Source organism: Lampetra planeri, chromosome 23 (genome assembly GCF_965212315.1).
Source record: "Lampetra planeri chromosome 23, kcLamPlan1.2.h2, whole genome shotgun sequence".
NCBI classification, from domain to species: domain Eukaryota; kingdom Metazoa; phylum Chordata; class Hyperoartia; order Petromyzontiformes; family Petromyzontidae; genus Lampetra; species Lampetra planeri.
Genome location: NC_136129.1, coordinates 5472700 through 5486072, shown reverse-complemented (window position 1 = coordinate 5486072; position 13373 = coordinate 5472700). Strand labels below are relative to the sequence as shown.

Below are 13373 nucleotides of genomic sequence, written 5' to 3'. Positions count from 1 at the left end.
TTTTCCTTTGGCCTCGATAAACCTTCTGCTCACTTCAATGCAAAGGGACAAATGCTTAAATTGTACACTGCCCTGTTTGCTTTAGAGCCCAGATTACATATTCAGTACATGTGGTTTTGGTGTTTCAAACATATGTGTGTCTGTGAGATATCGCACGTTTTTTATGTTGCCAAAAGAGATGACACAAAACTCGGAACACGGTGTCTCTATTCTAATTGAGTTAATACTTTACCTGATTATTGACTCAACCCAATTTGTGACTTTATCCAAAAAATGTCATGGCCATTTTGCATCATATAAATTCTGACAGATATTTTTTTATTTTCTGAAATGTATCACTCATGCCCGCCTATGACCAAATCACCTGGAATGCACCCATTCAGAAAGTGGATAGTGCTTGGATGGGTGACCACCAATGCACGAGTGCTTTCAGCAGCATTGGTTGAACACAAGAAAACGCCGGACAAGTTCGACTTAAAATGTTTCATCAGCAGAGTCAGGAATTGTTTTAACCGATGCAAGTGCATTGCCAGATGTTTATAGGCAAGTAGCCTCTCTTGGATGTGGTCCTAGTTGGGTTGCTATAGGCTGTGCGGCTCTGTGTGGGCAGCAGAGGGCAGTATAGCAACTGCCTTGTGTGTTTATGTGCTTCCAGCCTTCAACAACCTGCATTGATATGAACAGTGAAGTATGGTAAAAAAAACTACCCGCACAGCGTAAGGAAGCTCTCATCCAGCAGTGGAGTGACAAATAGGGTGTACAAGCACATGGCTGATGTTCCAGACATTACTCTCCCAGCTAAGTTAGACGGAGCGTATATGTCATCTCGAGGTGATGTTCTATTCAGTGTTCATGTTAAAGCCCTGTTTTAGAAATGCACGTCCTATGTTTAAATAAAAAAAAACATCCCCTGTAAATAGAGTAAATAACCTGGTACAATATTTTTTAATTGTAGAAAATTGAGCTCCCATTTTAATGCGAGCCGTATTTTTATGGTCGGTGGTGGTTTCTGTTAAATGGGGGGGGGGGTGGAGTGATGGCACAGTGGTTGGTGCGTTGTGCTATGAACCCTGCGATCCAAATTTGATATCCGACCACGGCTAACATCAGTGACAAGTGATGTATGAATCCGTTCTGGGTCCTTTTCCCAATACACATTGGCCAGCATGAACTGTGGGTGCCACGGTGGCGTGATATAAACTACCTCGCCTGGTACACAGGAGGGCGTGAGTTCCGACCTTGACGTCTTTATATATTTGGAGTTTGCATATTCTCACCGTGGTGGCATGGATCTTTCTCTGGTGTTCCCCTCCACATTTAGAAGCATGCGTTTAGAGTATTTGGCTGCTATAAATTTCCACATGATAAGCAACTTTGTTGAGCTAACATTTGTGGCTGGCTCGCTTCTAAAAAATATATATCTATGTAGCTCAGTGGGCCTTATCCTGCTAAAATATATGTTTTTTATTCAAAAAATTCCATTCACCGACACGGCATGGGCAGGTCTTCAGCAGGAGCACATTGACGGTTCTGTGAATTACGATGACACAACTTATTCACTTCAGAATGCTTCGAATGATTTGGAAACTTGTGAAGGTTGCTAATTACAAACCCCTTCATATATAAAACTACATTGAAAGTTGAGAGGCAATCGAGCATTTGTTATTACTGTATAATCTTAAGTAAATGTTACACTGCCAACAAGATTCCATTGCAAACTTGGTGCATAGACAAAAATTAAAGCGCCAAAATCGTTGGATTATGCAATTGGCACCATGCAAGTGTCTTTGGTGTGCTCCAATTGCTTAAGATGGCCTAGGGCTACCAGCCCTAATTCAAATGAGATATTCTCTCCACAACAGATTGGTCATAGCCACTTTCTCGTAGTTATGTCACAACGTGGCCTTTATTAGGCCACGTGGCCATGGGCGGGCATAATTAAATTGTGCACAACGCAAATGCTACATGCATAACATTGGCAACCGTATGCATGCATTGTCACTGTTAGCATTAATGAACACTCGACCAGCTGGGATATCTGATTATCTAAGTTTATCGATAACTACTGGCAATGCAAAAATTGTTGTAAAAAAAAGATCACCTCTCTTGACGTGCCGTTGGACGGAAGGTGATAGGCAGAGCTTGGCGACATCATCGGCATCTTCAATTGCGTCACACTGGGCGTGGATGGTAGGGGGTTGCCTGCCTTCGGGAGCCTGGATGTTGGGGTAGCCAACGTGTATAAAGGGGCCCGAGTAATCCAAAATATAGTCGATTACAATATTTGGTCGATGAATGGACTCAACTAATCATCCAGCAGTCGATTGACTTTAGGCGCCTTAATTCAAACATGCATTGGTATCGGCAGAGGCGTATGGTACGCAAATGCACACGAGAGAGAGACTGTACACACGCTGGTCCTAGTCTAAACTAGGCATCGCTGCTTAATTCCATTTGTGCAGAGGTCTCTTTCGCCTGTCCAGTCAAATAACATCACTGCCAGTCCCCTTCCTTGCCTCTCCCCTGGCTTTCACCTCTCACCCCAACCTTCAATCCCTCTCCCTCCCGCCCCCTCCACTGCTCACTCTTACTGCTTGCGTATGGGTTTATCATTGTGCACTTGTGGTTTATCCATGATTAGTCGTCTAATAATCACTCACTGGCTTTGGTGCCGAGGCGATCGGGGGAATGCTGCTTGGACACGGCTGTGTTAGATTGATGATGACCGATGGCTTTGGCTTGCTCTATCTAACGTCTGATTAAAGTATAGGGCTGGACGTGCTCACGAACTGCCATCATTCCAGCCGCGCTGTGCACGTTGCTCGGCGGTCTCGTTCGGAGTGAGCCGAGATTGTGACAGCCAAATGTCAACGCCTGTTGTTGGGCTCACACCCCGTCGCAGACCCGCACGGCATGCGCTCTCGTTCATCGGCTGATTATGTTGCCTGCGCCGTGATGGCTCGTTACATTTTTCACCCATTTATTACGGCCGTCTTGAATGTTTTATGGACATAAAACTTACGGTTTTTGCTCGCATGGACCGAATAAAAATAAAAATAAATCTCGGCACCGTCATCACCAAAAAATGTGCCGTCTTATAACAAATTTGTATTAATGTATTGACCGTAAAAACAATAATAATCCTCTAATTGCTATGAGTCAACTCTCAGTTATCTGGGGTAATGGGGAGGGAATTAAGGAATGCCGTGGCTAACACAATCACAGGTGATGTGAGCCATATGTAAATTAGGCTGAAAAAATATATATTTATCGTTGAAATAACGTAGAATGAGGGTTGAAGAGCACGTGTGTTCCCCTTGCACAAGCAATTGCTTTGCTTGCCGACACGTTTACGCTCACGGGAGCACCGAGTCCGCTGACCCTCAACAAGCGAGGAGCGGCTTACACACATTTTTGGTATTTCTTCCAAGCTTGCTTGAACTGCGACCTGGATAATCTGCCAACAAATAATTGAGATATAACTCTGCGGGTCTATGCCTTTCCCGTGTTAGACGGTGCTACTTCAAGACAATAGTCAGGTATTTATTTTCTGTGGGTCCGGCTTCCGTTGCTGCACGACTGCCAGCACAGTCCTTCCTGACATTTTATTTCGATGCCGCGTGTCGCCCCCCCTATAGCACACAAATCGTCTGCTTCACCCGAAACGAACTGTAACAATAAAACGCAAGAAGCTCCGGCACTCGGTACATTGTGCTGCCGCGTTGCTGTTGGTGTGCAATGTGTTCAACCTGCGAGCGAGTAGCGAGTGATTGCCAAGCATGCAGGGGGGAGGAGACGCCACGTGGACAGAGGAACGCTTCTCGTCCACGAACCTTCCCATGTGGATGGCTCGAAGGCGGCGCCGCGCGAGCTCAAATCGCCGACGTGTCGCACTCAGATGTTCGACGCTTTTGTGCTCTGTTGAACGAGCGTGACGCATGTGTACGTTGAACTTCTTTCGCGCCGCACGCGGCCATCCGCGCTAATCGGAGGTGCGGGGGGGGGAAAGGACAACAAACTAAGCACAAGAAGCAGTTCGTCTGTGCTCGAGGACCAGAGCTGAACCGTGGAACTTTTGGGAAGGGGCAGGATCCTTGCTTCAGCCCCATCTTGTGCACGTTGTTATACAGGGTGATCCAATTATAGATATCACACTGATTTCTAATGACCCTCTTTCCAACAGGTTACCATATTGAATACACAGTACTGTATTGTGAAATCGATCGTTTTGCGTCTATCAGAGGGAGAGCGCTAAAGAATATTTAATAAGTGCATCGAAAATGGTGAGAGGCACGTAGAAGCTTTGAAAATGAAACCCTTGGTTTATCTATAATTTCTTGCTTATTTTAGTGGGGTATCTATAATTGGATCTGCGTATTGTGTACAGATGATATGTAAAGAACCTTGTCCTTCTGCATGTGTAATTTCACGATTGCTCTATACACGTGTGTCTGTGTAAAGATTGTTTTATACACGCTCATGTACATGCACACAATTTGTTTAAAGATGCCCTCCCTGTATGTGCAGATGTTGGGAATATCTGTGCAGGTAGAGTTTACATCAATAGCTGTTAAGTTATTCCACAAATAATTGACTGAATGGGAGGTCGATATTCCAAAGGATCCTCTGTCTGGATAGCAATCCAGGTCTTGCAAACATTTGTGTCCTGCTAATGAGTTGCTGCAGCGGTTAGCAAACTGCGACAACAAACCCCAGAGGTCTGAGTTTGAATCCTGGCTACGGCTAAAATCAGTGACGAGTGATATTCTAAATGATCCTGGGCACCACCCTACCCCACCAGCCCATCTTTATCAACCTGCACTCACCTGCGTGGTGAAGTTTGGCCCAAACCTCGTGATCGACATGATGTGGGGAGGCCTTTATCCATCAGCGGATTGAGATAGGGCTGTAAATTATTAATTATTATAATGAGGTTCAAACCAGACAAAGCCAAAATGGGTCAAACATTAAGCAGACCAACTTAACCATATGAAGCTGTTGCAGATATTATTTTTGGCAAGGCGGTCCCATATCTGTCGAGCACAGAGAGATGGCTGCATTAATGTGTCTGGCCCAGAAGACCCGAAGCTTTGCGTGGATCAGCAGGCCAGGCAGCTTCCACGCAGCATTACGCAGCCACGGCACAGATTTCTGCAGCGAGGAGAGAGCCGTAGCCTCAAATTACCCAGGTTCGTGAACTCCTCCGCCCCCTCACTAACCTCACCGTCACCCACGCGCTGAAATATAAAGGACCTAGTGAAGGTGCCATGGGGGTTGAGTGATGGTGCAGTGGTCAGTGCACTGTGATATGAGCTGCCCGGCCTTGGCTAACATCAACGATGAGTAAGGCTAATATACTTTTATCACAGTAATCTTTAGTAGGATTCATAGCTGAGGTGCACGGACCAATTTTTTTTTATCCACGGAAAGGTCACCGAGTGAGGTAGGGTGGTCCTCCCCCACGTATGGCATTTTTGAAAGGGAAATAAAGGCAGCGCTTGATTTAATGCGTTTTACAGCCTTTTCCGAAGTCTCGAATTCACGATTTCCGTTAGCACCGTCATCGTCACATCTTTAACAAACTATGGTCACACCCCCATGACCAAAACAACTCATCCCAGGGAGGCCTTCATCCAGCAGTGGATTGACAAAGGGCTGTCCGCTAATGATGGTGCCATGCGGCCACGCTCGTGCTTTGTTGTCGTGCAGAAACAGCTGCGATGTTCGCGGCAAAAAGTCTACATCTTGCCCCCCAGCTGAGATTTGTCAATGTACAAAGCCCCGATTCCAGTCAATTCTAATTTAATCACCGCTCCTGTGCAGTGACACTGCCACCTTCTGGCGTTGCGTGTCTCGGCGAATAATAATATGTGCTTGTGTTATTGGTGACATTGCACATCATTTGATACAACGCTACGAAAACTCCATGTTCCCTAAGTCTCGGCATCTTCCCCACTGGTATAGAAACTCCCTTCCCAGGTCCTCGTCCTCCACTCATTCTTGTCCTGGGCCATCTCCATGGCCATTCTGCAATCCTTCGTGCGCTGGCACGCCACGTTATGCATTGTCGTTACTATAATTCTGTGCACCCTGCCTCAATGCTCCCTGTCTTAACCAACCACCACTGACCAACGCGGTGAAGTAACCTCTTGACAGTCCGCGCGGAATGGGAATACTCTCATCCAGCAGTGAATTGACAAGGAACACTGGGCCGTAGCCATGGAGTAATATTAGGGGGGACCAAATCTTACAGGGAGTCTGGGGGTCCCCCCCCCCCCAGAAAAAAATCTAAATTTGAAAACGAATTTCCTGCCTAAAATATAAAAAAAATTCACTAACACATGGGACGACTTTTCTTTTTTACAATAATGTCTAATAGTGTATTGTATTACATTGCTCTGTTTTTTTTATTTTTTTTACCTTGTTTCGTTGTATATAATGGCAGAGATTAGGGATTAATAAAGTACAACCTTAACCACAATCATATAAACAGAAATCTATTTTATAGCAATATATTACCACTACAGGCTCTGAGCTATAACCTCTAATAACACGTGATAATACAAAAGGTCATGAGTGTGGGAGTTGTCATCATGAAAGAGGCCTATCGAGCAGTGGATTGAAACTGATTCATTTTATGATTTCAAAAAATGTATTACAACACTGCAAACATAATGAAGTTGATTAACAATGAAACTCATCGTTCTGTATAAATATTGTTTTAAATGTAACTTCACACTATAAACGACGCAGACTTTATACTGGTAGGACCCTCCTGGTTACACCAGCCCACAGGGGATTATTGTGTCCGTCCGTCCGTCGTGCATCCAAAAATGGGAGGGGTGGGGCTGGGTGGAGAGGGGAGGGTGGGGAGGGGCTTGGTGGGAAGGGAGGGGCTTGGTGGGGAGGGGAGGGTGGGGCTGGGTGGGGAGGGGCTGGGTGGGGAGGGGCTGCGTGGGGGGTGGGAGGGGTGGGGCTGGGTGGGGAGGGGCTGGGTGGGGAGGGAGGGGCTGGGTGGGGGGTGGGAGGGGTGGGGCTGGGTGGGGAGGGGCTGGTCACCCCGTGGTACCCTTATAAAACTCAACGTTTAACCTACTCACGCCGGCTTGTGCCCGCCCTCACAGTCGGGCATATTTGCGGAATACACCACGCCGCCGTTGACCCTGGCCATTGACCGAGCAACCCAACGTTCCTACCAGCTCCCTCCGCAGGAATGTGTTTTTGGTATCAATGATGTATCGATCTCGATTCCGAATGATCACGACGCACGCGTAAAATGGCTAAGTGTAAGAATCAACGCTCATAAAGTTACTATAATCCCACAGCAACCAGTGGCTGCTGCATGTATCACGAAGTAAAAATGTTAATCTATTGCTGGTAAGAGATTGTCGACAACTTGGGGAGGCTTTCATCCAGCAGTGGAAAATCATGGCCGCGGGGTGTTGACTGAACACTCCGGTAAAGATTCTGATCAAAGCAAGTGTTGTAATGCCTCGATTCCAGAGCAACTTGAACAGAATGTTTTTTTCTTCTTCTAAACCTATCGGACAAGATCTTGAAAGTCATTTGACTTGACAACGCTAATCTGGACGTTGCACACATACTGAGCGTATAATGGATATCTTGATTTCGTCACCATGCCTTGCTGTTGTTGAATACGCAAAAAGCAATTGGCCAAACATCTCACACAAGACCTCCCTTAGCGAGGCATTTCTGGATACATTACTTATCGTTATTTTACAATTATTACTATGTTCATAGTGATTAACAGGTATTAAATGAAGTTTTTCTTCTCAACTGGGCGATGCTTGTATGCTAAGACTATTAATATAGTTTTGAATATAGTTTTGGACATTGTCCAAGTCTGCTAATCGTTCGGAATATTTCGAAATTAAATGTGAAAACCACCACAGTTTGGTCAACGTGTCACAGTGTTTGTGAACGTGTGTCTGTGTGTGTGGGGAGTGGCGGTGATCACTGGGGGGAGAAGTAGTGCAGCGGTTAGCGCGGGGTGCGCTACGAACAAGTTCGATTCTGGCTCACGGACAACACCAGTGACGATTATCTGAACCGGTCATGGGCTTCCCCTAGGTCATCCACTCGGCTCTAAATCAGGAGCTGGTGTGGTGGGTAAACATCACCACTGGTGAGACAACGCCGGCCGAGCCAAGGTGCTGATCACCACCACCACCACCTCGCGGGTCATGCTCGCTAACAGCACTTGCCCCAACGGCGTGTTAAATGCTACACGTGGGATATTTGGCTTTGTTTAACGCAACGTCTGTGAGACATTTAATGAAACCTCGACGACTACTACCGACTACAGCGCTGGATCGATAAACGACTTGTGAGAGCCCTTAAACCTCTCCCGTCACTCGCTGATGTTTCTTGTTCGTGTTTTTGTTCGTTGCGGTTGCACCCGATTCTAGAGCCCAATGTCGGTAAAGTCACGTAGGTAAAAAAAAAAGATAAAATTATAATAAATGAAAATAACTAAATTAAATCACGACGTTTCGGAGGCAACACAAGCTTCCTTCATCAGGTGTAAAAAGGGCACACAAATAACTCTCGCTACAGTTATTTTGCTGTGCATTTTATTACACCTGATGAAGGAAGCTTGTGTTGCCTCCGAAACGTCGTGATGACTTTACCGAAAAAACCTAAGAGTATGAACTGAGCAGTCCGTGCCTCCGACGCGGACAGTCCCGTGTCCATCTCGATCAGACGCAGCGCGGTCAAACAACGCCGGTCGACTGGATGCTTCCAATCGCCAATTAAAACATGGGCCTGGTGTGATATCTGATTAGCCTGACATTGGGCGCTTTCGGCTGACAGCACCGCACGAGCAGCAGGAACAACAGAAGCAGCAGCAGCACGACCACCACGCTCACGAGCACGATGAACCCGGCCCGGTGCCAGCCCACGCCGCCACGCTCAACGCCGGGCACCAGATCCGTCACGGCCTCCGTGGCGAACGACTCGCATCGCGCCCCGCACGGAGCAGGCGGTGTGGCGGAGCGCGTAGAATGCTTCGTGGTCGAGTCCGGAAGATGCCCTTCTGTTGTCGGCCCTGCAGAGGAGTTGAGAGCTGGCGGAGATGAAGTGTCCGGTGAAGTCCCACCGGACCGACGACCGGAGGTGACGCCTTCCACCGTGAAAGCCTCGCGCGTGCTCCTTGCCGCGGTCGTCGTCGTGGAAGGAGCGGGCGAGGTGGAGCACAGGGGATCGAGCCACACGTCCATGTTTAGCAGCTCCACCGTTTCCAGTAAGAGGGGGCTTTCGCACCGCGGCTCCGTGTTGCCCAGGGAGATGGAGCGACCGGCCAGCCACGCGCCGAGCGGCCGGGCGGCACAGTCGCATCGCCACGGATTGGCGTGCAGCGTGAGGTTGGCAACGGCGCGTAGGTCCTCGAAAGCCAGCGGCTCGTCGAGCGACGAGATGTTATTGGAGTGCAGCTGCAGGTTGAGCAGGCCAGACAAGCCACGGAAGGGTCTGCCGGCGAGGAATGACAACCGGTTCGAGTGCAGCGACAGCGACCGCAGCGACGAGAGGTCACGGAAGAGGCCGCGTGGCAGCGTGCGCAGCAAGTTGGTGTGCAGCGAGAGCTCCGTCAGGCCGCTCAGGTCCTGGAAGGTGTCCGGGTGCAGATCGCGGAGGTGGTTCTTGCTCAGAATGAGCAGCTCGAGGCTCTGCATGCGGGAGAAGAGGCCGCCCGGCAGCGAAGTGAGGTTGTTGCTGTACATCCACAGCTCCTGCACCTTGACGAGCGGGTCGAAGACGCCGGCGGGGAGCACGGAGATTTGGTTGGTGAAGAGCGAGAGGTGGTTGAGCTCCCGCAGGCTGCCGAAGACGCCCGCGGGCAGAGTCGTGAGCGCGTTCCGCGACAGACCCAGATTCGTGAGCGACTCCAGACCGCCGAACAGGTCCGGCGGCAGGGACCGCAGTGAGTTCCCGAACAGCATGAGCTCCTGCAGGGAGCTCAGCGGGTGGAACACCGCCTCCGGTAGGGAGGTCAGACGGTTCCAAGACAGCCACAGGCCGGTCAGGTTACCGAGGCCGACGAATATGCCCACCGGGAGGTCGCTCAGCTGGTTTCTCTCCAGGCTGAGGTTGCGGAGCTGAGCGAGGCGCGAGAAGACGCCCTCTTGCAGGTCCACAATGCGGTTGTCGTTGATCCACAACTGCTGCAGCTGCCTCTGCTCGTCGAAGATGCCCCGAGGGACACCCCTCAGAGCGTTCCCGTAGAGGAAGAGCTCCAACAGCTCGGGCGTTCGCTCCAGGAGCTCCGGGGGCAGCCGAGCAAGCCGGTTGTTCGAGAGGGACAAGCGGGCGAGACGAGGGCACTGGTGGAAGACATCGGGCGGCAGGGATTCCAGCGCGTTCTTCGAGAGCGCCAGCGAGGTCAACTGCGGCAGCTGCGCGAGGGCGCCGGAGGGCAGCGAGGAGATGCGGTTGGCCATCAGCTGCAGGTCCGTGGTGAAGGAGGGCAGCCCCGTGGGCGGCAGGCTGAGGCCCAGGCCATTGCAGTGCACGGAGCCCCGGATCGGGCAGGTGCATTGCGGGGGGCATGTGGCAGCATCGGAGGGGAGAGGGCAGCCTGCGAACAGCAGGCTCAGCAGCAGGCTCAGCATGGTCGTGGTAGCCGCCAGTGAAATCTGCACAAGGGTTAGGTGTGGACCTGACTTCGGGATGTCCAATGCACAGCAAATGAGCGTGACTGATGTATTTTATGCTCGTCTGGAATGGGGAGAAATTTGATGCGAATATGGCCACGTCGAGATGCTTGTAACTCGAAAAATCCCCAAAGCCAACTAGTTTAAAAAGTAACAGCTTGGAGGGTAATTGGTTACACTCGAAGGTTTAATGTCATGATAGGTGGGAGTACCAAGGTTTAAGACCCGCTAAACACTTCAACATTTTCGATCTCCGATATCAGCGGACCAAGTCATTTGCCTCTCGTGGAATGTGATGCAAAAAACTGAAATATGGATAAGGCCAGCTTCTGGCTCCTTGTTGTATGCACGTGTGTATGGGTGTGACTGTAATTTACACTATGTAAAAAATATATACACAGCGTGTTTGATTTAGTATGCAATCTCTATGTGTACTATATATGCACAGAAATGTACAATATAATCCACAATTTCTGTATTTGTTGTATGATTATGATGTTAACTTAATCCTATATTACACCAACCCACTTGCTCTTCTCTCAACATGGGTTACATTTGCTATCTAATGAATTGCGCAGAAAATTGTATGGGAATATGCTTTTGCCACTTAATAATTTTCTCGAATCATGTTTGATGACGGGTTAATCTGCACTTATGTATTTAACTTTCCTACAGTGGGTGTGTGTTACTGTGTACAACTTCATCATTAAATGATATACGGCAATATGTTACGTATATTAATTCGAGGTTCACAACACTCTCTACGTATGGTATATATATACAACATTAATGTCACATCGTAGGTTGTACACTTACTGTGAAGTTTGAACTCTTAGCTGCCCCACATTACTGGTGCTGCCCTGGCTCGCTGTCCCCTGCTCTTCTGCCTTGCCCCTTACTGTGCCCCTCTGTCCACGTGGATCATGACCACTGCTACCCCCCACCACCGCCACTCCCCCCACTAACCACTCACTCGGGCCTGCCCTTTCCTCTGGCACCACCACTGCCCCCTTTCATTTATCCTTCCTGTTTGCCCAACACCTCACATAAGGGTGTGCCCCCCCCCCACAGTATATTTACATGCTGTACCCAGAAATAAAATGGTGGAGCAGTGGTTAGCGCAATGCCTCTTCGTCTTTCAGGGGAGGGCACAGTACGCGGAATGGATACTGTGCAGGAGAAATATCGAATATGCCCGTGGAAATTCAGTGCCACTTTTCAGCAACAAAACGCACTCGTGCACAAGCCCAGTTTGGTGATCGTTGGACCATGGCAGGGTCCGTTTAAGGTAGTGGTACGTTTATATCTATGTATGTTTACATTTTTTTTTTCTGGCCGTGGTTGTATTTGGGTACACATTGTAAAAGTGTTATTTTTGACTGCACCGTGTAAATGTTCTTACTTGTCAGTGCAGATGACAGTGGGCGGATGGTGTCGCAAGGTTTCAAGCTGCTTATCAAGGCAAGCCCATAAGACGCGCCAGTTGCGTACGCGTGGGAGAGTAGATACCATAGAACGTTTAATAAGTGTATATTAATGTGTAAGACGTTAATCCTAAATATTACGTCATTTAAGCTGTGCGAGACTTATGCAGCACGGTCTAAACCTTCCGGCCAGCCACACCACTGCAAGAGTTTCACAAAAAATGCCCTCCTCCTCTGAATGTGAAGAATAAATTAAACATTGCCAACGCTCAACTTCTTCAAAGGTCAATTTGCCCGTCCTTCAACTCGACGTTTCGTTGCCCAGCTTTTCAGCCCTCGTGCAACGTTGACTCTGTGCGGTGCGAGTGCAAGGCAAAAGCAAGCTAAGCAAGTGCATGGGGGCCCTCCTCCAAGTAGCTCAAGGGGCCCTATATTCATGAAGAATACGGGTGCATCAATCAGCACGAAATGTTACTTTTAACAAAGCTGATTACCGTACGAAGCCAATGGATCTCTTTTGTTTTGGCAATTTCTCTTACCTTACTGCATATCCATCTCATGTCTGTTATTTCACTACGAGTTTTGTAATAAAAAAATCAAGTCTGCTCATGGTCCCAGGCCCCACCACTGACCGCGTGATGAGGTCATTCAGCCACGAATTGCGACAAAGGCGGGGGCTGTGTGGACACATCTCGGATCAATACCACATTTCAGATCGATAACACTGCAATAAGGCAGGTGTAATGATACTCTAATAACACACTTAAAGCCAACGCAACGTCACCGAATAATACGTCTAATAATACGGTGCTCTAATAATAGAGGTGAGGAGCGGTGGTGCAGCGGTGAGCGTGCTGCGATTCGATTCCGGCGAACCAAGGTCGGTTCCCGCTCAAGGCAAGCGCCAGTGGCAAATGTCTAAACTGGCCCTGGGTCTCTCCTAGGTCGACTCAGCCTTCGATAAGTACTGCATCTGGTGTGACGTGTAAACTAGGGAGACAAAGGCGGCCGGGCGTGGTGCTGGCAACCCACCCCCTCTCGTGCCGTGCCGGCCTTCATCGGTGTCCGTGAACAGCACTTGCCCCAAAAGTCTGTAATAGTTATAAGGTGGGGGGGTCTCTATTTTATAATAATAATAATAATACGGTATATAACTCTTAAAGACCCGCACAAGAATAAATTGAATAAAGAGTGCCCAAACAAGCATGGAGTTACACGCTGGAAATTGCATTGAGAGACAGAAAGAAGCTGAGCACGTGGGTTAGAGAACATGCCG

The 13373-nt window shown here is 48.7% G+C and overlaps 1 protein-coding gene across 2 annotated transcripts; it reads right to left on the bottom strand.

Moving 5' to 3' along the window:
- Window positions 1-7064: 7064 nt before the first annotated feature.
- On the bottom strand, window positions 7065-11591 carry LOC144726302 (uncharacterized). Of its 2 annotated transcripts, none has more exons than XM_078604889.1 (2): window positions 11490-11591; window positions 7065-10655 (listed from the first exon to the last, which is right to left on the bottom strand). In XM_078604889.1, the coding sequence occupies exon 2, from the start codon at window positions 10629-10631 to the stop codon at window positions 8775-8777; it is 1857 nt and encodes a 618-aa protein (XP_078461015.1). In that variant the 5' UTR covers window positions 10632-10655; window positions 11490-11591; the 3' UTR covers window positions 7065-8774. The 2 variants fall into 2 exon arrangements, with proteins under 2 accessions (XP_078461015.1, XP_078461016.1); XM_078604890.1 differs by having other exon boundaries at window positions 7065-10682; window positions 11490-11586.
- Between the last annotated feature and the right edge of the window lie 1782 nt (window positions 11592-13373).

Bases quoted from the DNA above. Each gene is read 5' to 3' on its own strand.
- LOC144726302 (XM_078604889.1), bottom strand. From the start codon at position 10,631: ATGCTGAGCCTGCTGCTGAGCCTGCTGTTCGCAGGCTGCCCTCTCCCC.